Source organism: Mobula birostris, chromosome 10 (assembly GCF_030028105.1).
Source record: "Mobula birostris isolate sMobBir1 chromosome 10, sMobBir1.hap1, whole genome shotgun sequence".
NCBI classification, from domain to species: domain Eukaryota; kingdom Metazoa; phylum Chordata; class Chondrichthyes; order Myliobatiformes; family Myliobatidae; genus Mobula; species Mobula birostris.
This window is the reverse complement of record NC_092379.1, coordinates 11,763,868-11,789,852: the sequence shown is the minus strand read 5'-3', so window position 1 is coordinate 11,789,852 and position 25,985 is coordinate 11,763,868. Positions and strand designations below refer to the sequence as shown.

Below are 25,985 nucleotides of genomic sequence, written 5' to 3'. Positions count from 1 at the left end.
TCTCCCGTTTTCCTCTTTCCCTATCCCCTGTTTTTCTGTTTGCTTCCCCCTCCCTCTCTCCCGTTTTCCTCTCTCCGTTCCCCCTCTCCCTCTCCCCGTTTTCCTCTTTCCCTATCCCCTGTTTTTCTCTTTACTTCCCTCTCCCTGTATCCTCTCCCTCTCTCCCGTCTCCGTTTCCTCACTCCTCTCTCCCGTTTTCCTCTCTCCGTTTCCCCCTCGCCCTCTCCCCGTTTTCCTCTTTCCCTATCCCCTGTTTTTCTCTTCCCTCTCTCTCCCCCTCTCCTATTTTCCTCCCTCCCTGTCGTAAGCCTCCCCCTGCTTTCCTCTCTCCCTCTCCCTCGGTCACTCGCACATTAAGTGCTCATTCCCGGACTTCGCCGAGCTACTTTCTCGTTTCCCGGCGAACAGACCCGGGCGGATATTTTCTCCTCCGGCTCGGCGTCGCCTGTCACTCAACGCTCGCCGGGGTCTCTGGTCACGTGAAGCGCCCTCCTCCGCTTCACCCCATTGGAGGCAATCGGCACGTGCAGCCACTGCGGCGTTCTGATAGGATGGCTGCCTTAGTTACTCCCGACGCGGAGCAAAAAAATAGAGCAAGAAGGGGCGGGGCCTGGGATGTACCTGCGTACAGAGGCGGGGCCTGGGATGTACCTGCGACCAGGGGCGGGGCCGGGGATGTACCTGCGACCAGGGGCGGGGCCTGGGATGTACCTGCATTCAGAGGCGGGGCCGGGGATGTACCTGCGACCAGGGGCGGGGCCGGGGATGTACCTGCGACCAGGGGCGGGGCCGGGGATGTACCTACGACCAGAGAGGGAAGATCAAATGGTGTGGAGGCTTGATTCACCTGGCCGGATCAGGTGCTCAGCCCACACCTGAGACGAAGGGGTAGACCTAGGGTGTAAGATTCACCAAGAGGTGGGAAATAAGATTTAGTAGTGCGATCACTACTAAATCTTACACCCTAGGGGCCGGCTATTGGTGGGTCTTTGGGTGGAAGTAAAGGCCCATCCGGGATCCACATATTCGGGACTCGGGGCTTCTGGACCTCACAGTCCTGCTCCCTTCCCAACTTGCTGAATGCCACTGGACTTAATCTAGTATATTAGAGTGTATTCCCCTAATGGAGGATGCCCGTGCATGACTTCATTTAACGCAGGGAAGCTGACGCACGGGCAGCCGCCATATGGTCTTTGGCTGGTCGAGGTCAGGGTCCAGTGAGATCAATGGCTCAGAAGTTCGGTACTGCCACGCTCCGTGGAGGGCGAAGGACACGACAAGGCCCAGAGAATGTCATGGTCGTCCACTGCTACCAAGGAAGACTCCAGTTGTGACGCTAGGTTGTACCACGGGACCCGGACTTCCAAGGCCGAGAGAGTGGAAAAGTTTTTCCAGTTTAAAAACTCTCCCGCACAGATTTCCTGTCATCGTCGGACACGGCAGACATTTCCATCAACTCCTCGCTCAATTCTGACGCTCCCTCTTAGGCACGGGGTTATTTTCAGTGGCTAAGTAATGCATCAACCTGCACAGGAGTCAGATGTGACGGGGAACCAGAGCAACCAGGGAAACGCATGTAGTCCCAGGGAGAACGTGCGAACTCCACACTGACAGCATCAGTGGGAGCTCCCCACAGGCAGAACCAGGTCACAGGAGCTCTCCTCCCTGCACGACGGCGCCACCCCTAACTTATCGGCGTGATTTTGACAGAGTAGGTCTGACACAAACAGTTTCACATTCGTCCCCACATCAGCCCCGCACCCTGCCCATCGTTGCAATGAACGTATCTGTGGACATCTGTGATTGTGAAGGATGTGAATCCCTGTGCTTTGTGTAGTTGTTCAGGCTTATGGTAACAACTTCCCCGCACCTCCTGCATTCAAAATGATGGACTACAGTATCTCTTTACTCCTAGCGTGAGCAGATAGCTGATTACAGTTCTCTTTTGGGAAGTGAAGAGAGGAGGACAGTGTGGTCAGGTGTATGACTTTCAGACCAAACTTTTGGAGCTGTAGTCCTAAAATACTTCCCTTACTTCCATGGTCTTCTACCCTCTCCTATTCAATTCCCCCTTCTCCAGCCCTTTATCTCTTTCACTAATCAACTTCCCAGCTCTTTACTTCACCCCTCACCCTCCCCTGGTTTCACCCAACATCTACCACCTTGTTCTTCTTCTTTCACCCCACCCCCTCCCAGTTTCACCTACCACCTTGTACTCTTTTTCTCCTCCTTCCCCTGTCCGGGTTCCACCTATCACCTACCACCTTGTACTTCTTCCTCACCCCTCCCCCTCCCCAGTTCCACCTATCACCTACCACCTTGTACTTCTTTTTCCCCCTCCCCCCTCCCACCCCCCACCTTCTTACTCTGACTTCTCATCTTCCTTCCCCAGCCTTGTAGAAGGACACATCGACTCTTTATTCCCTTCCATCGATGTTGCCTGACCTGCTGAGCTCCTCCAGGATCTTGTGTGTGTGTGTGTGTGTGTGTGTGTGTGTGTGTGTGTGTGTGTGTGTGTGTGTGTGTGTGTGTGTTCGCCTGAAATCCCAGCATCTGCAGAATTTCTTATGTCTACAATAAACACAATACATCAAAAAGGTACAGCACATCAAATATAATTCTTTATTTATAGAAAAGCACTGACGATCTCAAACTTTACACGTTATCGGTTTTTGTAGGTGCTTGCTGTAACACAGAGGCATCCTTCTGATGGAGATTTAATGGTCAAGAACAGACCCTTGACCCACGCACCGACAAGCGAGAAAGGCTCTGCGACTCTAGGTATCCGGCAAGCATCCACCAATTGGCAACAGTCCTGTTTTGCCCCGCTTCCCCTGGGAAATAGTCCTCACCGCCCAAACAGCGGCTACGCCTGAGCGGCCGGCCCTCCTTCATTCCCCAAAAGGATTGTCCGGTACCTTCATGATATACAGGTTGGTGTGGGAAGTGGGATCGTCTTTCGGCTTGGTTTCGAAGACAACCAGTCTGCTGCTGTAAAGGAGATCAGCAATTGTCAGTGGCAGGAGGTCACTTTCATTCAAGACATTGAAATCAATTATACCACGGCAATGGGATGTTTCTGTGTGTATTTAACTCTCTCATCCATTAATACTCCCCTCCATCCCTCATGAAAGTTTTGAGGTTCGAGTTTAACACACACTACTATGCATCCCAACAGTTTATTCCTTATGTATAACTCTAAATAATTATTTTTGTCACCTACAAATAACTGCTGGAGTGGATCATGAACATCTATGCATTAATATTACACAGTTACTACCCTTCAACCATCAGGGCCCTGAACCAGTGTGGATAACTCATCTCCACACTGAACCGATTCCATAGCTTTATGGACCTACTTTCAAGGACTTCACAACTCATGTCCTCAGCATTAATTATTTTCTGTATACTTATTATTATTATTTGTTGGGTTGGGTTGTTCTCCGATCTTGGCAATCCACTTGCAAGCGTTTTGTCACCACGTCAGGGCGCTATTGACTGTGGCGTGTCCTCCGAATGCTTGGCCTCTATCAATCAGCTGATTGGTCGGCATTTCGGAAACTTGGTTGTGATGCGGGGAGGAAATCTCGTCGCTGGCCGGTTGTGCGGCAAACTTTGTGTGCTGCGGGCTGGAATTTTGCCCACACCGGCTCATAAATGGGACCGAGGTCTACACGTCTGTTTAAAGAATTGTTTGCGGAAAACCATGCTCCTAGGAATTCTCTTGCATGCCGCGTGTTTGCCTGCGCCATGACTTCCACTGATAGCCAGTCGAATTTGTGCCCCTCTTGATCTTCATGGGTAGAGACTATCCAGGAAAGCTCTCCATTCATGAAGTTGCCAAGCAAATCCTGATTTATACACTGGTCAATAACACACAGCAGATAGCCTGAGGACTTGGCCAAATGCCACCAGCAACCTACACTGACATTTCTAATTGCTCTACTGATCTTTACTGAGGTTTTTTTTGTTGTTACAACAAAAAACTCAAGGGGATCTTTCACTTATAATTACAGGAACTCTAGGGTCCATAAACAACACGCACCAAAACAGTTTCCTGGGTATTTCCTGGACTCTTCACATCTTCCTGGACAGAGACCAGCTCCACCACACTCCCTCGCTGTGCTGAAACTGATCTCACTCTGAACATCTTCTTTACACCCCAAATCAGAAGCGCAGCAACAAGGACACAGACATTGAAAGTTTCACAGAAAAAAAACTGAAATACAGTAAGTATATATATGTACAAATGTATATTAAATAGTTAAATTAAAATGTAGTGCAAAAACAGACATGAAATAAAAAAGTGAGGTAGTGATCATGGGTTTAATGTCCATTGAGGAATTGGGTGGCAGAGGGAAGAAGCTGTTCCTGAATCACTGAGTGTGTGCCTTCAGGCTTCTGTACCTCCTTCCTGATGGTAGCAATGCCCTGGGTGATGGGGGTCCTTAATGATAGGTGCTGCCTTTTTGAGGCATCTCTCCTTGAAGATGTCCCGGATCCTATGAAGGCTAGTACCCAATGATGGAGCGGACTAAGCTTACAACTCTCTGCAGCTTAATTCGATCCTGTGCAGTAGCCCTCACCCCAAACCAGATGGTGAGGCAGCCTGTCAGAATGCTCTCCACAGTACATCTGTAGAAGTTTTCGAGTGTTTTAGGTGACAAACCAAATCTCCTCAAACTCCTAATGAAACATAGCCACTGTCTTGCCTTCTTCGTAGCTAGATCGATATGTTGGGGCCAGGTTAGACCCTTAGAGATATTGACACCCAGGAACTTGAAACTGTTCACTCTCTCCACTTCTGATCCCTCTACAAGGATCGGTTTGTGTTCTCCCGTCTTACCCTTCCGGAAGTCCACAATCAGCTCTTTGGTCTTACTGATGTTAAAGGCTGCGACACCACTCCTCTAGCTGGTACATCTCGCTCCTGTACGCCCTCCTGTCACTATCTGAGTTTCTGCCAACAGTTTTGCCAGCTCCTGTAGCTTCTCTGGTTCTTTGTATGATTATTGAGCCTGCTGAAGAGAGATTCTTCAGTTGGCTCTGCCATTTCGTATGACATTATCATCATGTGCCATGTCACATGATGTGGGCAATCACAGTCTTTCCATGACCATGATTGTTCTTGGCAATTTTTTCTACAGAAGTGGCTTGCCGTTGTCTTCTTCTGGGCAGTGTCTTTACAAGACGGGTGACCTCCCCCCCGCTCAGTCACCATCAATACTCTTCAGAGGTTGTCAGTGGTCGCATAACTGGGACTTGTGAAGTGCACCAGCTGCTCGTACGACCATCCACCACCTGCTCCCATGGCTTTACGTGACCCTGATTTGGGGGGGGGGGGAGGAGAGGTGGCTAAGCAGGTGCTACACCTTGCCCAAGGGTAGTGGAGGGAAGGAGCACCTCAAACCTCCTTTGCTAGGGATGCATCTCTACCTGACCACACAATTTTGTGTGTGTAGCCCATGTATAAGAAGTGATGTTCATACAAATGAACAGAGCCTCTGGGGGCCAGAACATTGAGCTTCCAGTTCCATTATGAATCATCATTCCTCAACCCCCGCCCCTCTGACCTCTCTGTCTTGGCCACCCGGATCTGCTCCATGAAGCTCACCATAACCGTGAGGGACACAGTGCATTGTAACCCTTAAGACTTTGCGTTGGAGTCAGCGATTTCAGATATCCAGGCACAAGAGGTGCTGTGGCTGCTGAAAACCTTGAGCAACACCCACAAGATTCCTGAGGGACTCAGCAGAGGGTTCGGAAGCCACGAGGTTTTGGTGGCAGCAGATGGGAGATCCCCGGGGGCGATGAACTAGGTGATGGTGCTGGAGACAATGGCCCGACGCTTCTTAGTATTATCCCATTAAAGCAGAGGTGTCTGAGAGCTGCTGTCTGGCCTCAGCCAGCTAGAGGTCCGTTCGCCAGTCCTGATGAAGGCTTGTGGCCCAAAACGTCGACTATTTATTCCTCTCCATAGATGCTGCCCGACTTGCTGAGTTCCTCCAGCATTATGCATGTGTTGTTCAGTTTCCAGTCTGTGTGAGAACTGACCATTTGACTCAGTTTTTCTCTGCTTGACCTGCTGTAGATTTAATGTACTCTTTCTTTTTATTTCAGGTTTCCAGCTTCTGCGGAATTTTGCTTCTCCAATCTATATTTCTGAGTTCCAGAATTTTTTTTTCTCTCTTTATTCTCTCCTCCTCTGTATCCGTTCACCTTCTCCCTGCATCTCATCCAGATGAACAAGCCTTTACCGCCCCTCTCAGCCATCATCAATTATTTTCTCACTCAGTCACTGACACACCTTCTGATTTTGGTTTTCACCTCTCATTTCCATTGTTCTGATGGTCCTTGCCCAGAACAATTAACTCTGTTTCCCTCCCTACAGTTGCTGCCATTTCTATTGACAGGAGAGGGGGCAAAGGTGGGCTACTGGCACCTAACACCAGTCGCTTTGGGCAGAAGGGGCCCATCAGGCGTGGTTGGCAGCTCATCTGGTCAAAGGAAAACTCTGATCTCAAACCTCCACTGCCTTGCGGCCATACCCGCTCATGGTGAAGGCCCTGGGAGTAAACCCTGAGGGAAAATCCAGAGCTGGAGTCCCTATAGCAGTCTTACACTGGCTGGCAACTCCTGCGATGCTGCTGGTGCCAAACTGTATCGGTCTCTGCCGTTCCTCTGGGTTCATCAGATGCGTGGAGAGGGGGAGCTTGCTACATGGGTACAGCTTGCTCTCCAAGTCGTACTGCCCAGGCTTTGCGTATCTAGACAGCAAAGATGCACCGTCCACCGTCGACCCTGACTGACGGACACCTCAGAAAGATACTGCCTCACCCCCCTGAGCATCCCGACAACTTCCTGCTTTTCTATCAATGTGTGAAACCTGCCCAGAGTTTGCTGGTCAGTACAGTGTAGCTTGTTGGGTGGACTTAGCGACAAAACATCAGAAGTGCCTACCTGTCAGCTCCCAAAAAGCGATATAATCGATTGGGCTCTGTTTTCTGTTCAAAAATCTGCAACAAACAGAAATGTTCATTAGGCACCCATTAATCCATTAATGGCATTTATCGTGAAGGACCCTCACTACGAGGGAAACACCCTCTTCAGGGAGGAGGCACACACTCAACGACTGAGGAACAGCCTCCTCCCCTCTGCCATCAGATTTCTGAAGATCCGTGAATTCATGGATGCCAGTCAGCTCACTATTCCAGTTTTTCACTCTTTCATTATTTTGATATTGTAATTTACAGTAATTAGTTACTTCTACACTGTACTGTTGCCACACAAAAACATTCAGGACTGTGCCAGTGATAACAAACTTGATTCCAAATCCTTTCTGGCACTATTTATCTATCATTCTATTGTAACTCACTGTTGTTGCTCTCCGCGCTTTGCGGCACATCGAGCAGCAACCTTGCCGTTTGTTAGCCTTTTCTTTAAAAAACCAGGTCGAACTGCTCGCTCAGCACTCAACCCAGCACGGATGGGAAGCGTGTCAGGAGCCGGCCGGATTCGAACCCGGGACCGCTCGCCTCGAAGTCCGGTGCGGATGCCACGACACCACCGACCGGCATTGCAACTCAGTCACTTTTTATGCCTTGCACTGTACCGCGGCCACAAAACAACAAATTACACAACATACAGCGTGTCAGCAACAGTAAACCTGATTCTGATTCACTTCTTTCAATTATAACTACACCTAGTTAACACCATTCAAACGACATTAGGTTTCATACCATGCAAAAGTCTGAGGCACACACACACACACACACACACACACACACGTATATATAGATAGATAGATATAGATAGAATGCCTAAGACTTTTGCACAGTACTGTATTTGTCAATGTGGGATGGACAGCGAGTTTGTCAATCTGACGGGAGCAAAGGATATTCGGAATGGCGATGGTGGAGTGCCGCGGGAGGGGTGTGGAACGGGTGGCAGAGAAGGAGTGCCAGGGGTTTGGTTGGTACGGGTGCAGACATACCCAGCCCTGAGACACCAGGCAAGGTCATTTGATTCCAAACAATTGGTTTATTGATCATTACAGAATGTCTCTCTGGTGCTTCCCGCTCCCTCCCCTCTCCCTTCCCCTTTTCCCAGCCATGATTCCCCTCTCCCTGCCCCCTTCCCACTCTCAGTCCACAATAGAGACCCAGATCAGAATCAGGTTTATCATCACTCACATATGTCATAAAATGTTTTTTCTTGTGACAGCAGTACAGTGCAATACATAAAATTACTACAGTACTGTGCAAAAGTCTTAGGCACCCGAGCTATATATGCGCCTAAGACTTTCGCACAATACCGTACATGGATAGTAAAGGCTTAGACAATACGGGCCAAGCACAGAGAAATGGGATGAGCCTCGATGAATATCTTGGTTGGCATGGGTGAGATTGGAAGGGCCATTTTCTGCACTCTGTGACTCCAGACTGGATGACATACTCTTGAATAGGGAGACACTGTGGCTCAGCTGGTAGATCCACAGCCCCACAGATCCGGAGACCCAGGTCTGGTCGTGACCTTGGGTCTTACCTATGTGGAATCTGCATATTCATGAACTTTGAACTTTAAACCTTGAGCCCCCCGGGTGCTCCGGTTTCTACACACACCTCAGCGCTGTGCGGGTGAGCAGTTTGACTGGGTGCTGCTAGTTTCCCAGCATGGGTGTGAGGGCTAAAACCCGTGGAGTTGATTGATGTGGGGAGAATAGAGCAGGTTTAGTATAGGACTGGTGTAAACAGGTGGTTGGTGGTAGGTATGGAGTTAGCGAAGGCCCGCTTCATGTTGTATGTTGTTCCGTATTTCTGTGGTGCTCTACGTAATAAGGTTACGTAATAATACTCCCGCTACCTCTCCCTCTGCAATTCCTCTGCACCCGGGTTCGATTCCTGCCACTGTCAGTAAGGAGTTTGCACGTTCTCCCCGTGACCGCGTGGGTTTCCTCCGGGTGCTCCAGTTTCCTCCCACAGTCCAAAAACACACCAGTTGGTAGGTTATTGATTGTTGTAGATTGTCCCGTGATTAGGCTCGGGTTAAATCGGGGGTCGCTGGGCAACACAGCTCGAAGGGCCGGAAGGGCCAATTCCATGCTGTATCTCAATAAAAATTACAAAAATTTCAATCTCCTTATTGATCCATCTTTCTCTCATCACTTCTCTCCCACAGGCTGCCCCTCCCTCTTCAGCATCTTACTCCCCTCCACCTGCCTATTGTCCTCACCTCCGCCTCTTCTTCCAGCTCTCCACTGAACTCTTCACCCCCTGAACCTTACTACTTGCCCCTTCTCCTGGTCCCCCCCAATCCTCTTCTAGCCCCTCACTCATCTCCACTATCAGTCCTCTCTATTCTTCCATGTCCCTTTACCTCTCCTCTTTCCACTGACCCTTGACCCTCCCATAATTGTATCTTATCGTTCAATAACAAGCTTGTGTCCGTGATAGAATTCTCCCATATTTCTTTATGACATAAAGTAGACCCTTTAGCCTTGAGGAAGCTGAGTGGTAGACCCAATCTCAGTGAACGAGTTGCTGATGGCTCTGAACTTGGCCCCTTAGTGCATGTAAGCGCGTGTTGCCTTTGACCTCAGACGCAGCTCACATTAGCGCCAGAACCTCGTCACCGCCTCCGTCGTCAGGTGTGGGTTGGAAAGTTTCTCATTAGCTTTGAAGATGAGCTTCACTCCGGCAGGAAGTTGTTGGAGGTGAGATGAGGCATGTGGCAGGCAAGGTCTTTGCACCAACACTTCTCCCAATATTTTTTGCTACATTTCCACCTCACATAACGGATGAGAGGGGCTTGAGAGCTATGCCCCAGATGCAGGTAGATGGGGCTAGGGAGGAAACCAGTCTAGCACAGACTAGATGGGCTGAAGAACCCATTTCTGTGCTGCTGCATTCTATGACTCAATGACATTGCCTTGCTGGAGGATGACAGCTCTCTTGAACACCCTCTGGTTGGGTTCAAAGCCTGAACCCAATGGCATGGCGTAAATGGTAACTTATTACAAACTGGGCAGTCAAATTTGAACCATGGCCCCTCCTGACTGATGGAGTCCAAGTCTTCAGCTGGAAGTTGGCCATGTTGGTGGCGGGTGCCTCTCTCTCTGTGCGTTTCCCCCCTGGAGCTGATTAGTGCTGAAGGCCGTACCCACTGTTACTCTGAAGGGGTGGAAGCCATGTTGTGCGTTGTGGAGCAGGGGAGGACTCTTGGAGGAGGATACTTTCTGATGTTCCTTCAGGCTGTCATTGCCAGCGGGGGGGGAGGGGGTGGTAATGGGGATAAGTTCCCGCTATTTATTAAATGCTCCCGATGGCGTGCACCTCAGTTCGCCTCTGATTACCAAGCCCAGCTCCTGGTCTTCATGTGTGGGTTAGCTACTAAGCCCAGCGGAACCATTTCTACTGACAGGAGAAGGGGCAAAAGCGGGTTACTGGCGCCTTAAAGCCATTCGCTTTGGCCAGATGGGGCTGGTCAGCCGTGGTTGGCATCTCATTTAGGAGAAGGAAAACTCTGATTTCAAACCTCCACCTCCTTGCAGCTAGACCCACTCATGGGGAATTTTTCGGGAGACTGTCCATGTATCCATCCAAACCTCTCTTAACTGAATCTGTGTCTACCATTTCCACTGGCAGCTCGTTCTGCACTCGCAATGACGTCAGAGTGAAGTAGTTTCCCCTCTGATTCTCCCTGAATGTTTCACCCTTCACCCTCAACCTGTGACCTCCAGTTCTAGTCTCACCCAGCCCAAGGAGAAGAAGCCTCAGTGTATTTACTCGGTCTGCATCCCTCATAATTTTGCAGTCAAAGGCACTGCTGGTCAGGAGCATTTGATCCTGACCTTTGGTCTGGAGTTTGCTCAGTGCCTTCTACCCCTCACTGAGTTGGTTCCCCCAAGTGCTCCAGTTTCTTCCCACTTGCACTGGGAGGTTAGCTGGCTGCTTAAAGTGTCAAAAGAACTAAAGGTAAGTTGATGGGCGTGTGAGAGAGGACAGCTTTGTGGGGTGGGGGTACAGGGAGATAAAAAGGGAGAACAGGACCAAAAGGATTTCTCCACTGAGAGCTAGCATGGAACAGCTGGGCCAAGTGGTTTTCTTGTAGAGTCCTCGAGAACTACAGCACAGAAATAGGCCATTCGACCCATCAAGTCCATGCCAGACTATTACTTTGTCCAGTCCCATCGACTTGCACCTGGACTATTGCCCTCCATACGCCTCCCTTCCACGTACCTATCTGTGGAATTCTTTGCCCTGGAGGTCACTGGGTATATTTAAGGCAGGGGTAGATAGATTCCTGATTAGTCAGGGCATGAAGGGATACGGGGAGAAGGTAGGAGATTGGGGCTGAGAGGGAAAATGGATCAGCCATGATGAAATGGCAGAACAGACTTGATTGGCTTAATTCTGCTTCTATATCTTATGGTCTTATAGTACTATCCAGACTTCTCTTAAATGTTGAAATCATCGCTCCCACTAGCATCTCATTCCACCCTCCGAGTGAAAAAGACCCTCTACACCCATTTTCCCTTAACCAAAACTTCTGTCTAGTGGGAGGTAACTGGGCACTCTGGACCAACATCTCTTATTCCCAATGACTAGCATGTTGCAAAGCATTTGTTAAAAAAAAAATCTGCTCACCTCACAGGTTCTGAAACTCTTCCGCTGCATCCCGTGTTTCCAAAAGCCCAGGATGCTGTCGGAGAAGCAGACTGCACAAGGGGTGACAAAGTGGACACAGTGTAAATACCAACAGACCAGCTGCTACTCTGATTACCTATAACTTACACCGCAAAACTTACTGCTCCACATCAGTCCTACCCTCCCGGTTCCTGCCTTCGTTCTGTATTAAATACAACCATGGAACTCACCACAACCATTACATTTTAGAGCACTGCAAAGCGTGAATGGTTGGGTGTAATGGCAAAGAAGGTGTGGCACCAGCACATTGCAGGAAATACAGACCTCCTCAAAGCTATTAACACATTAATGGCAAAATAAACTTGCTCTTTTTGTCAATTAGAGTCACAGAAAAGTACAGCACAGAAGCAGGCTCTTTGGCCCATCTAGCCCATTCCAAAACCACTTAAACTGCTTACTCCCATCGACCCGTACCGGGACCATATCCCTCCTATCCATGTACCTATCCAAACTTCTCTTAAGTGTTGAAATCCAACTCACATGCCCCACTTGCACTGGCAGCTCGTTCCACACTCTCACCACCCTCTGGGTGAAGAAGTTTCCCCTTGTGTTCCCCTTAAACTTTTCACCTTTCAACCTTAACCCATGACTTTTAGTTGTAGTCCTGCCTAACCTCAGTGCAAAAAGCCTGCTTGCATTTACTCTATTTATACCCCTCATAATTTTGTATACCTCTATCAAATCTCCTCTCAATCTTCTCCATTCCAAGCAATAAAGTCCTAACCTATTCAATCTTTCCATATAAATCAGATTCTTCGGTCTCCGCCACATACTCGTAAATTTTCTCTGAACTCTTTTAAAATTATTTACATCCTTCCTGTAGGTAGGTGACCAAAACTGCACACAATACTCCAAATTAGGCCTCACCAACATCTTATACAACTTCAACATAACATCTCATCTCCTGTACTCAATACTTTGATTTATGAAGGCCAATGTGCCAAAAGCTTTCTTTACAACCTTATCTTCCTGCGATGCCCCTTTCAATGAATTATGTACCTGTATTCCCAGATGTATTTGTTCCACCACACTCCTAAGTGCCCTACCATTTATTGAGTAAGATCTACTCTGGTTGGTCCCACCATTCATTGAGTAAGACCTACCCTGGTTGGTCCTACTGTTCATTGAGTAAGACCTACCCTGGTTGGTCCTACCAAAGTGCAAAACCTCAGACTTACAGTATTATAGTAATACTTGATGGCATTATTTTTCAGTATTTCCATTATAAATCACCGTCCACATTTACATTATGAAAGGTGATATGAATGCCCATGGTGGAGTCTACCACCCTTTGCAGTTTTTTTCAGATTCTGTGCTTTGGAGACCCCATACCGGATGGTGATGCAACCACAGTCAGAATGCTCTCCACCGTACACCTGTACAAATTTGCTGGATATGTGCCATAGTTCTTAGGTAACATTGTAAATCTCCTAATGAAGTTTGGCCACTCTTGTGCCTTCTTTGTAATTATATCAAAGCAGTAGGTCCAGGACAGATCTTCAGAGATGTTGACACCCAGGAACTTGAAGCTGCTCAGCTTTATCCACTGCTGACCCTTCTATGAAGACTGGTGTGAGTCCTCACGACTTCCCCTTTCCTTACTGACGGTGAGCGCCAGATTATTGTTGGGAGACCACTCGAACAGCCGATCTATCTCGCTCCTGCGCTGCTCCCCGACACTACCTGAGGATCTGCCAACAACAGCTCGAATGGGCATTTATAAATTCACCTATGACACATCGGTTGCTGGCAGGTTCTCAGGTGGTGTTGAGGGGCAGGGCAGGTGTGAGATAGATCAGCTGGTTGAGTGGTGTCGCAATAACAACCTTGCACTCAACCTCAGTAAGACCAAGGCATTGATGGCGGACATCAGGAAGGGGAGGTTGGGAAAACCCACTCCAGTCCTCATCGCAGGGTCAGCGGTGAAAAAGGGAGAGCAACTTCAAGTTCTTGAGTGTCAACATCCCTGAAGATCTGTCCAGGGCCCATCATAAAGTAGGGATGCAAGCGGCTCTACTTCATTAGTTTGAGGAGATCTGGTATGTCACCAAAGTACAGTACATTTCTACAAAATTTCTGCAGAGCCTTCTGACTGGTTACATCATCTTCTGGTACGGAGGCTCCAACGAACAGAACTGGAGAAAGAAAAGCTGCAAAGGGTTGTAGACTTAACCAGCTTCGTCTTGAGCACAAATCTCCTACACCAGCGAAGACATCTTCAAAAGGCAGTGCCTCAAATGTCCATCATTGATGACCCTCACCATTCAGGATATATCCTCTTCTCCATCATTAGGGAGGGAGGTACAGGAGCCTGAAGACCCACACTCAACATTTCAGGAACAGTTTCTTCCCCTTGGTCAACAGGGTTCTCACTGGCCCATGAAATCCTGAGCTCATTATTATTGCTCCCTTTTGCACTACTTATTAATTTTTAAAAATATATTTCTTATAAGGCATTGGAAAGGCCAAATTTGGAGTATTGTGTACAGTTCTGGTCACCGAATTATAGGAAAGATGTCAATAAAATTGAGAGAGTACAGAGGAGGTTTACTAAGATGTTACCTGGGTTTCATCTCCAAAGTTACAGAGAAAGGTTGAACAAGTTAGGTCTTTATTCTTTAGAGCGTAGAAGGTTGAGGGGGGACTTGATAGGGGTGTTTAAAATTATGAGGGGGATAGATAGAGTTGACATGGATAGGCTTTTTCCATTGAGAGTGGGGGAGATTCAAACAAGAGGACATGAGTTGAGAGTTAAAGGACAAAAGTTTAGGGGTAACATGAGGGGGAACTTCTTTACTCAGAGAGTGGTAGCTGTGTGGAACGAGCTTCCAGCAGAAGTGGTTGAGGCAGGTTCGATGTTGTCATTTAAAGTTAAATTGGGTAAATATATGGACAGGAAAGGAATGGAGGGTTATGGGCTGAGTGCAGGTCGGTGGGACTAGGAGAGAGTAAGAGTTCGGCACGGACTAGAAGGGCCGAGATGGCCTGTTTCCGTGCTGTAATTGTTATATGGTTATAGTAAGTTGAAGTATGTGTTCTCTTGCTGTAAAACAACAAATTTCACAACAAAGATCGGCAACCTGAAACATTAACTCTGTTTTTCTCTCTCCTCAGCTGCTGCCCGACCTGCTGAGTATTTCCAACATTTTCTCCTTTTATTTCATCTTCCTGCAGTTTTATGTATCATAGCAACAGCCGAGTCTTAAATAATCTGTAATCCTTACCCACAGATTCCACTGGAATATCAAACGTCACCTCTGGAAATAGATCCTTACGTGCCATAAGTTTTCCTTCAATATTTACAACTTTCATGTTTTCTGTTAAAAAAAAAAGAGATCAAGCTTCATAAATTGATAAAATAATATTTTTCATGGGCTGAATTAAAGGTGGTGATGAATCAGCAGATAGGAGGGAGATCGATGATCTGAGTGTTGCCAAAACAACCTCTCACTCAATAACAGCAAGACCTAGGAGATGATTTTTGATTTCAGGAGGAGGAAGCCAGAAGTCTGCAAGCCATTCATCACTTGGGGATCAGAGGTGGAGAGGGTCAGCAATGTTAACTTCATCAGTGTCACTGGACATAAGTCAAATTACGAAGTAAGAACAGCAGTCCCTCTATTTCCTTAGAAGTTTGCAAAGATTCGGCATAACATCTAAAGCTTTGACAAACTTCTATAGATACATGGTGGAGAGTACATTGACTGGCATGGAAACCCCAGTGCCCTTGTACAGAAAATTCTACAAGAAGTAGTGGATACAGTCCAGATCATCACAAGTAAAGCATTCCCCACCAATAAGCACATCTACATGGAGTGCTGTCACAGGAAAGCATCATCAGGGACTCCCACTATCCAGGTCATGCTCTCTTCCCGCTGTTGCCAATCAGGGAGAAGATGCAGGATCCTCAAGACTCACACCACCAGGTTCAGGAACAGTTAATACCCTCCAACCATCAGGCTCTTGAACCAAAGGGGATAACTTCACTCAACTTCACTTGCCCCGTCATGTTCCCACAACCTATGGTGTCACTTTCAAGGGCTCATGTTCTTGATATTTATTTATTATTATTTTTTTTTTTTTGTATTTGCACAGTTTATTGTCTTTTGCACACTGGTTGTTTGTCCGCCTTGCTGGGTGCGGTCTTTCATTGGTTCTATTACGGTTATTGGATTTATTGAGCATGTCCGCAAGAAAATGAATCTCAGGGTTGTTTGTGGTGACACATAAATTGATAATAAATTTACTTTGAACTTTGAAAAGTGCACTCAGTGCGTGGCTCCTGCCAGTAACTCAAAGGGGGAGAGGTAGGGAGGGAGGGAGGGTGGGGAGTGAAGGGACAAAGGGTGAAAAGTCTTCTGCCTGTTCTATTGAACTCGTCTTGGTGGTCACTCCATACCAATTTTCCAAGGTCACCTGGGAGGGCTGGATAACGAGAAACAACTTCTGGGGTTACGTTCGTTTCAAAGACCCTTCAATTCCCTCTTTTTGGGGCGTAAGGATGAATGGTAGAAATTTAAAATCTGTGGTGCCTCCTACCAGAATGGTCATGAGTACTACTTAAGTGAAACGTGAGCTGTAAGGACAGTCAAACAATGTCTTTATTAAATATATCCAGCTACACTTGGTTGGCAGTATCGGGGTGGAGATATGGCTCGACCAAAGGAGGCTCCTTCCCTCTGCTAGCCTGCAGGTCACCCTTGGGCAAGGTGTAGCACCTGCTTAACCCCTGATCAGGATCATGGGAGCGGGTGATGGATGGTTGTACGAGCAGCTGGTGTAGATCTCAAGTCCTGGCTATGCAACCACTGACACCAGGCAGAGAATCTCTGAAGAGTATTGATAATGGCTGGGGTCACACGTCTTGTAAAGACACTGAAGAAGACAATGGCAAACCACTTCTGTAGGAAGTATTGCCAAGAACAATCATGGTGATGAAAAGACCACAATCGCCCATGTCATACATCACAGCACATAACGAATGAACAAAGACCTTTTGGGATATTTCACAGGCTGAAGTCATTTCTAGGGGAATGCCATAGATTCAGTGGTTATCCTTTGTGCTCCTTAGTATGCCTTCCACCCCTTGTGGCTACCTGCAGAGCACCTTCCCATAGAAAGACTTCAGGAGTCTTCCCTCGAGGAGGACAATCCCTCAGGTACAGCGAAATTCCCTCTCAGGGGTGAAGGGACACTCTCTCAGAGGGGTATAAGGAATGTCTCATGGAGAAGCTTGTGGGGACCCTCTCTCAGAAGAATGTAGGGTCACTTTCCCCAAGAAGGCTGAATCTTTTTAAGGACGTTGGGGGTGCTTGTGAATGAATCATAAAAGGTTGGTTTACAGATGAATTAAGGCAAACGGAAAGTTGGCCTTCATTACTGGAGGGATTGAACTTAAGAACAGGGAGGCTATGCTGCTTCTGTATAGAGTACAAGTGAGGACACACTAGATGCTCAGATACATCTGAGGATGCGTTGGGACACATCATCAGTAATGTAACCTTCTGCCATTGGGTGTTTTAACATATGACACCCCTGCCCAGATGACCCAGCCAGGGTTGATCAGGTCCTGGTTTGTGTCCCAGCAGCACTGGTCCACGGGTCACACCTCTTGATCCATAGCCATCTGGAGGCTCGCTCAGCAGCTTCTGTGATGGTCCTGAGGGGTCTTTTCTTTGCAGAGCCAAGAAGAGGGTAGGTTCTCCACAGCGAGCAGCCAGCGAAACTGCTACACACCACCTCTATAGGCTCACATCGTGCCCTCCACCCCTGTCTCAGGCACTTCTCTACCAGCTCCTAGTATTTGGCTTTCTTACCCTCAAAGTACCTTGTGCAGTTCTGGTCTCCTTACTTGAGGAAAGATAGACTGGCTTTGGAGGCAGTACAGAGGAGATTCACCAGATTGATTCTGTAGATCAGGGGGTTAGCCTACGAGGGGAGACCGAGTCACCTGGGATAAGGGGGACAGGGTTTAGAATGGAGACGAGGGGGAATGAGTTTAGGATAGAGATGAAGGGGAATGGGTTGATGATAGAGATGCGGGGGAAGGGGTTTAGGCTGCAGATGAGGGGGGATTAGGTTTAGGATGGAGATGAGGGGGGATTAGGTTTAGGATGGAGATGAGGGGGAATAAGTTCAGGATTGAGACGAGGGGGAATAAGTTCAGGATTGAGACGAGGGGGGAATGGGTTTAGGATGGAGTTGATGGGAATTGGTTTCGGAAGGAGATAGGGGAAAGTACCTTTCCCAGAGAGTAGTGAATCTATGGAATTCTCTGCCCAGGGAATCAGTAGAGGCTACCTCATTAAAAGCATTTAAGGGATAGTCAGATTTCAGGGTTATGGGGAATAGACAGACAGGTGGAACTGAGTCTATGGCAGATTAGCCTCAATCTTATTGAATGGTGGAGCAGGCTCGCCAGGACAGATGGTCGACTCCTGTACCTATTCCTTGTGTTCTTATTTGTTAACTTGTGTATTAAAATGGAGGAGTGATAGCTCACAATGTGAATTGCCCTCACTGAACTTAAAAGCCCACCACTCTCAGTCGTGGCCAGCCAACTGCAGAAACACGTGTACGTTTACCCCCAACTCGAGATTCCCGTGTTCAAGGAGACAGCCTGCTCCCACGTTAATGTGGTGAACTCTGACCTCCTGGTGGAATACCCGTCACCGTGGCGACCAGGCCTCCGAGCTGAGCGAAGCTGAAGTATTGCATACTTACGGCCAATGCACACCAGCACCATCTCATTGTCCAGTTGGCACACGTGGATAAATTCATCCTGTTGACCTGCTGTGGAAAGAAGCTTGCCGTTACTTTGGCTGAGTCTGTGCCCGTAGGAACATTCTAGAGGCAAGATGGTCAGCTTGGTGAATCCAGCCCCACAGTCTGCTTTGGTTACTAAGCTGAAAGGGTATCCGGGGTCAGGTGCAGCACAAGGAACAGAGGGAAGTCTAGGATGGATGTGACTCCGCTCTAGAGGAACCTGGAGGGTCTCTGCCCAACTGCCTTCGGATTCCTCCACATTGATGCACAGCTCCCTGTATGCTTTTACAAACAAGGTGCGGCGGGGGGGAGAATGCAGCGGACAGCAAGGTAAAGCAATCAGTTCATTCTTACAACAATCTGCTGAAGGAAGTCAGTGGTGTGCAGAACAGCACCACAAAGCCATCACTTCCATCATCTAAATCATTGACATATAATACGAAAACAAGCAGTCCCAACACCAACCCCTGTGGAACACCTCTAGTCACTGGCAGCCACCCACAGAAGGTCCCCTTTATTCCCACCCTTGGCCTCCTGCATATCAGCCAATCTTCTATCCATGCCACACACACAAAATGCTGGAGGAACTCAGCAGGCCAGGCAGCATCTACGGAAAAGAGTAAACAGTCGACGTTTCGGGCCAAGACCCTTCATCGGGACTGGAAAGATAGAGAAGTCAGTGTAGGAAGGAGGGGAGAGGGGAGGAAGAAGTACAAGGTGGTAGGTGATAGACGAAACTGGGAGGGGGGAGGGGCAAAGGAAAGGGTTGGGAAGTTGATTGGTGAAAGAGATTTAGGGCTGGAGAAGGGGGAGTCTGACAGGTAAGGATAAAAGACCATGGAAGAAGGGGAAGGGGGAGAAGCACCAGGAGGAGGTAAGGAGATGTGAGAGAGGGAAACAGGAATGGGAAATGGTGAAGGGCGGGAGTGGGCAATTACTAGAAGTTCGAGAAATCGATGCTCATGATATCAGGTTGGAGGCTACGCAGATGGAATATAAGGTGTTACTCCTCCATCCTGAGTGAGGCCTCATCATGGCAGTAGAGGTGGCCATGGACTGACATGTTGGAATGGGAATGAGAAGTAGAATAGAAAAAGCTTTTCTAAGTGACCGGCCATTCTTTCTTCGATTATAGTGTTCAGATTCTAGCGACAACATAGTTTGCCCGCTGACATCCCAAGGCAGTAACTCACCTGTCCCCAGGTCTGTAAACCAGGAGGAGGAGGAATTGAGGTTAATGGTCAGGAACTGTACAACCTTGTCCGAGAAACACTTCGTGCTGATTCCAATGCATACAATCGGGTATTCCTGCTCCGGTACCACCAACGCTTCAAAAATCCGCAGGGGATTGGGCAGTGGAAAGTCAAAGTGCTGCAATAAAGGCACAAGTCAGTGTCTGAGTGTATTCCCTTCGTCTGAGAGTCAGTGTCTGAGTGTATTCACTTCATCAGTCTGAACGCCAGTGCCTGAGTGTATTCACTTCATCAGTCTGAACGCCAGTGTCTGAGTGTATTCCCTTCGTCAGTCTGAACGCCAGTGTCTGAGTGTATTCACTTCATCAGTCTGAACGCCAGTGTCTGAGTGTATTCCCTTCGTCAGTCTGAACGCCAGTGTCTGAGTGTATTCCCTTCGTCAGTCTGAACGCCAGTGTCTGAGTGTATTCCCTTCGTCAGTCTGAACGCCAGTGTCTGAGTATATTCCCTTCGTCAGTCTGAACGCCAGTGTCTGAGTGTATTCCCTTCGTCAGTCTGAACGCCAGTGTCTGAGTGTATTCACTTCGTCTGAACACCAGTGTCTGAGTGTATTCACTTCGTCTGAACGCCAGTGTCTGAGTGTATTCCCTTCGTCAGTCTGAACGCCAGTGTCTGAGTGTATTCCCTTCATCTGAACGCCAGTGTCTGAGTGTATTCCCTTCGTCAGTCTGAACGCCAGTGTCTGAGTGTATTCACTTCGTCAGTCTGAACGCCAGTGTCTGAGTGTATTCCCTTCGTCTGACTGTAGGAGCCATGTCTCTATTTTCTGTCTGTATTGTATTTTGTGTTGTACGTTTTTATCATGGGTTACGGTAATTTGTGTCATGTAGGTTTGGGTGTAGTATTTGCAAAATAGTATAGTTACATATTAACACTTTGTACTCATTAGTTTTAGTTAGAGAGAGACTTAGTAGGGACATGGATTTTTTTTTGTTAACTGTTAACATTCTAATTTCACTTGTCTCACTTATTTCAGAATCAGAATCAGAATCAGGTTAAACATCACCGGCATATGTCATGAAGTATACACACATACATACACACATATATACACACACTTCCTATATACATATATATATATATATGTTCAATAAGTAGTGTAAGAACTGAAATAAAAAGTAGCGAGGTAGTGTTCATGTTTTTTTTAACTATTGCTATGCTAATTTCACGAGATTTTATCGCCATATAAGATCGTTCATCTTTGCTGGTTTCATAATAAAGGATCAAATGTACTTTTTTTTTGACTTAAATCCAGAATCTGGCCATCGAATCTGATCCACCATTTCATCACGGCTGATCCAATTTCCCCCTCAGCCCCAATCTCCTGCCTTCTCCCCCGTATCCATTCACGCCCTGACCAATCAAGAGTGTATCAACCCCTGCCTTAAATATACATAAAGACTTGGCCTCCACAGCTGCCCATGGCAACATATGCACAGATCAATCACTCTCTGGTTAAAGAAATTCTTCCTCATCTCCATTCTCAAAACACACCCCTCTATTCTGAGGCTGTGTCCTCTGGTTTTAGGCTCACCCCACCACAGGAAACATCCTCTCAGTGTCCACTCTATTGAGGCCTTCCAACATTCGATAGCTTTCAATGAAGTTGCCCCTCATTCTTCTGAATTCCAGGGAGTTCAAGCCCAGAGCCATCAATCAGTCCTCGTATGACAAGCCTTTCAAACCTGATCCTGATTTACATGATAAGCCTTTCAATCATTTCTGTGAATCTCCTTTGAACCCTCTTGAATGTCAGCACATCCTTTCTTAGATAAGGGCCCCGAAACTGCTCACAATACTCCAAGTGAGGCCTCTCCAGTGCCTTATAAAGTCTCAACATTAGAGCTCAGTTATTTGGAAGCACGTCGCACAGCGCCAATTCCCTCAGCATCTCCAGTTTTTGTTTATTTTTCAAGCAACGGCTATACTGACATTGGCTCAAGGTTTAGTATTGGCTTTGGACACTAGTGTTTCCTTGTTTTTCTCGGGATCCTTTAGCCTACATCCGGAAAAGCAGGCTTGTTGCATCACTACGCCTAGCCAGTTCCGGTCTTGGTCCCACACAAGACAGCCAGCAGCAAGTCACAGCAGACCACTGCTACAGGATCCTGTAGAGTGCTGCACTGTTTACGGTTTCTCGTGGCATTTTCTGCATTTAATATCTTGACTTTAATTATTATTTTTGTTTTCTCAGCTCAAGCTGGTAAAACCTGAGGTACGGGCATAGCCAAGCACACTCATTTCTCAATTGCCAGGAACTTTCGGACTGTTCCAGTGGTGTTCAGTATTGAGGCTTTCTGAAGATTTCCATAGATATTACTGTGTGGCCCTAATTGTTTAATGCTATTGTGTAGTGACTTTGGGTTGACACCAGTTGTAGATATTACTATTGGGACAATGCTCATGTTCCATAGTCTTTCAATTTCCTCTTTTAATTCAGCATATTTCTGTTGTTTCTCACTTACTGATTACTGTATGATATGTGCATTGGGAATGGTTATATTGATTAAGTAAGTTGTTCTTGCTTTGTTTATCCTGTATTATTATATCCGGACAGTTCTTATGGATTGTCCTATCTGTAATAACGGCTCAGTTGTCATCTAATAATAATGATAACTCACTTTCTTTCTGTATTTGCACAGTTTGTTATCTTCTGCACACCGGTTGTTCGCCCTGCTGGTGGTGTCTTCTACTGATTCCATTACTGGAATTATTGTGTATGCCCACAAGAAAATGAATCTCGGGGTTTAAACGGTGACATATATGTACTGAGAAAATAAATTTGCTTTGAACTTTGAACGTGGCTTCATGTTGTGGAAAACTGTGAGACAGACTCCTTTCTGAGAACGCAACGCCCTCATAACAAGGGGAGAGGTTGGGTTGCTTGCATTACACATATGCAAGTTGTAACTTAAAGGCTTGCACCTCTAAAGCCGACTTCACATCTCTACAAACAGGAGCAGCAGTGGTCCTTCGGCACCTGGAGTCCACTCCACCGTTTATCACCACGGCTGATCCCACTTTCCTCATTCCCTTTCCCAGCCTGATTCCCAAACTGATCGGTAAGGCTCATTGTCAGCTACCGACGTTGAGAGACCTGCTCATCGCCAGAGCGAAGACGACAGCTGAGAAAATGACTGCTGACTCCACCCGCCCCTAGCGGTCACCTACTCACCAAATCACCATCAGGGAGACGCTACAAGTCCATCACCACCAGGTCACCTCCGAAGCTTCTCTCCTGTAGCTATCCAGCTTCTCAACGAAACTCTCTCAGGTGTAATACCCTAAATGCCCCTGCACAACATCCGTAAAATAGTCCTTCCTGCTCTCTTCATTCTGTTTGATAATTGTCAAGTCTGTTCATATGGGAGGAGAAGATGGCGGCGCGATGGCAGCGTGCACAGCCTCTCCGGTGAATTATATCTGTAATCTGTCAAGTAGGGGACCGTGCACAATTCTGATTTGATGGAGACGGATGTGAGAGTACGGAGGAACATCTGGAAAACTTCTGAAATGCCCGCTTTGCTGCCGCTGCTACCGTGTGGTAACCGGAATCTCCGGAGCAGAAGGCCCCGAATCCTCGGCTTTGCTTGTTTCAGCGGCCGGGGAGAGGCCGAAGGCGCTCGGCAGAGGGTGGCGCTCGGGAGGCTGTATCGGAGGGGCTGGTCAGAGGCTTGAAGTTTTCGGACGCATGGACTGAAGTGTCGGCTGTGGTTGACTGCTTCCAAGGCATCAGCAAGTTGACGGTGTTTGGAGGTTTATGGCAGGGAGTTTCTCCCTTTTGCCGCCTGCTATGGGGGACTTTGAGACTTTTTTTTTAACCATGCCCATGGTCTGTTCTTCATCAAATTATGGTATTGCTTTGCATTGCTGTAACTATATGTTATAATTACGTGGTTCTGTCAGTGTTAGTCTTTAGTTTGTCCTGTTTTCTGTGATATCACTCCGGAGAAACATTGTATCATTTCCTAATGCAAGTATGCATTTCTAAATGACAATAAACGAGCACTGAGTGTTCTCATAATCTAATAATATGTTCACATTTACTTAAGTTTAATTATTGACATTTGTGGAAGTGGCCGTTCTGCTAGTTGTTGATTGCTCATGGCTGTTTGCACTATTGTCTTGTGAACTGTTGGTTGTTGTTGTGTTGTCTGTTATGGGAGTCAGAATCAGCTTGAATATCACCGCATGTGTTGTGAAATTTGTTAACTTTGCAGTACCAAGATATGATAATAGAGAAAAAATAGTGAATTACAGTAAATATATGTATTATATAAAATAGTTAAATTAAATAAGAGGTGCAAAAACAAAAATAAAAAAGTAGTGAGGTAGTGTTTGTGGGTTCAATGTCCATTCAGAAATCGGATGGCAGAGGGGAAGAAGCTGTTCCTGAATCGTTGAGTGTGTGTCTTCAGGCTCCTGTCCCTCCTCCGTGATGGTGGCGATGAGAACAAGGCATGACCTGAGTGATTGAGGTCCTTAATGATGGACGCCGCCTTTTCGAGGCATCGCTCCTCCAGAGTGTCCTGGATACCATGGAGGCCAGTGCCCATGATGGAGCTGGCTGAGTTTACAACTCTCTGCAGCTCATTTCGATCCTGTGCAGTAGCCCCCACCCCACCCCCCAACCTCCACCCCTGTACCAGACGGTGATGCAGCCAGTTAGAATGCTCTCCACAGTGCACACGTAGAAACTGGGTTTCATTCTTGGCACCCAACCACAATTTCACATACTGGCAATAAAGTGAATCTAATTGAGATTCTGGGACCCTCAGGGTACTGCTAGGAGCGGCTTGTGAGAAAAATCATTGCAGATGTCTGTACATTATTTTATTTCCTCTCAATGATTACAGGGGTATGGTGGAGAGCGTCCTGGCTGGTTGTTTCACCACCTGGTATGGAGCCCCCACTGTGCAGGACCGAACGAGGCTGCAGAGGGTTGTACACTCAGCTGGCTTAATGCAAGGAGTTTGTATGTTCTCCCCGTGACCGCGTGGGTTTCCTCCGGGTGCTCCGGTTTCCTCCCACAGTCCAAAGACGTACCGGTTGGTGATTAGTTTAGGATAAAAACCAGGGGACTGCCGGGCGGCATGGCTCGCAGAGCAGGAAGGGCAATGGGGGTCCTGAATGATGGACATCCCGCTGAACTCCAGCTTGCCAGCTGACGGACCACGGTGAGCGGGCGGCGAGGGTGGGAGCACTCACCTTGATGAGCATGAATTTCTGCATGGGCTCGTACCACTGCAGGAGGACGATGCTGGACTCCAGCGCTCCACACAAGTAACAGCAGCCAGTGGGAGAGTTTCGTACTGCGGAAACAGAAAACGGGTTCAGGACCAGACTGGTGTTACAGAAGTGTGAAATGCGATGTGTGGGTATGTCAGTGTCACACTGAGGGGTATCGGGGCATCACTGTGAGGTGAGATGTGTGGGATATAACATAGTTATAATAGCTGTGGAGTGTAACAGTGTTACTGCATGGAATGTGGCAAATATCAAAGTTGCAGTGAGGAATGCGAGGTACAATGTACAGAAGTCCGGAGGAGAGAGAGCAGCACGATGCACGCACGCAGCCTTCTGGTGAAATTGATATCGTATCCGTTAAATAGGGGCCGTGGACAATTCTGATTTGACAGACGTGAAAGCACAGAGGAACATCTGGAGAAATTTCTGAAACACCAGTTCGCTGCTGTTGTTACTGCGTGATCGAGAATCTTCCAAAGGGAAGGGCTCAAAATCCCCGGCTTTGCCTGCTGCTGGCGACCGAGATTGAGGTCGAATCGTTTGGATAGAAATGGCGCTCAGTACTCTGTGTCGGAGGCTGATTGGAGGCTTGAAGTTTTCGGACGACTCAGAGTCGGACTGTGGTCGGGCATGGCAGGGAGAGTTTTCTTTCTTCTCCCGTCTGCGTGAGATGTGGGATTTTCGGGAGACTTTGAACTTTACTGTGCTCACGGACTTCTTCATCAAGTTATGGTATTGTTGCACTGTTGTAACTATATGTTATAATTATGTGGTTTTGTTAGTTTTTTCAGTCTTGGTCTGTCCCGTATTTTGTGATATCACACCGGAGGAAATATTGTATCATTTCTTAATGCATGCATTACTAAATGACAATAAAAGAGGACTGAGTGTCTTCATAATCTAATTACAATAATGGGCTTGTGGTGTATCAGTACAAATTGAGTACCCCTTATCCAAAAATCCAAAGACCTCAAAGATCCAAAATGATTTCGAGCGCTGACGTGACGTCACAATT

The 25,985-nt window shown here is 47.4% G+C and overlaps 1 protein-coding gene across 2 annotated transcripts in view; it reads right to left on the bottom strand.

The window, feature by feature from the left end:
* Positions 1–2,599: 2,599 nt before the first annotated feature.
* Positions 2,600–25,985, bottom strand: part of LOC140203823 (mitogen-activated protein kinase kinase kinase kinase 5-like) — a 182,807-nt gene continuing 159,421 nt past the window's right edge. The window contains exons 26-32 of one of the 2 annotated variants that reach the window (XM_072269917.1): positions 24,932–25,035; positions 19,664–19,841; positions 18,429–18,497; positions 14,930–15,022; positions 11,646–11,716; positions 6,961–7,016; positions 2,600–2,991 (exon numbers count right to left, since the gene is read on the bottom strand). In XM_072269917.1, the coding sequence (XP_072126018.1) occupies positions 2,892–2,991; positions 6,961–7,016; positions 11,646–11,716; positions 14,930–15,022; positions 18,429–18,497; positions 19,664–19,841; positions 24,932–25,035 (671 nt within the window). In that variant the 3' untranslated portion in view covers positions 2,600–2,891. The remainder of the gene's footprint in view (positions 2,992–6,960; positions 7,017–11,645; positions 11,717–14,929; positions 15,023–18,428; positions 18,498–19,663; positions 19,842–24,931; positions 25,036–25,985) is intronic. The other variant, XM_072269918.1, reaches the window with a different exon arrangement.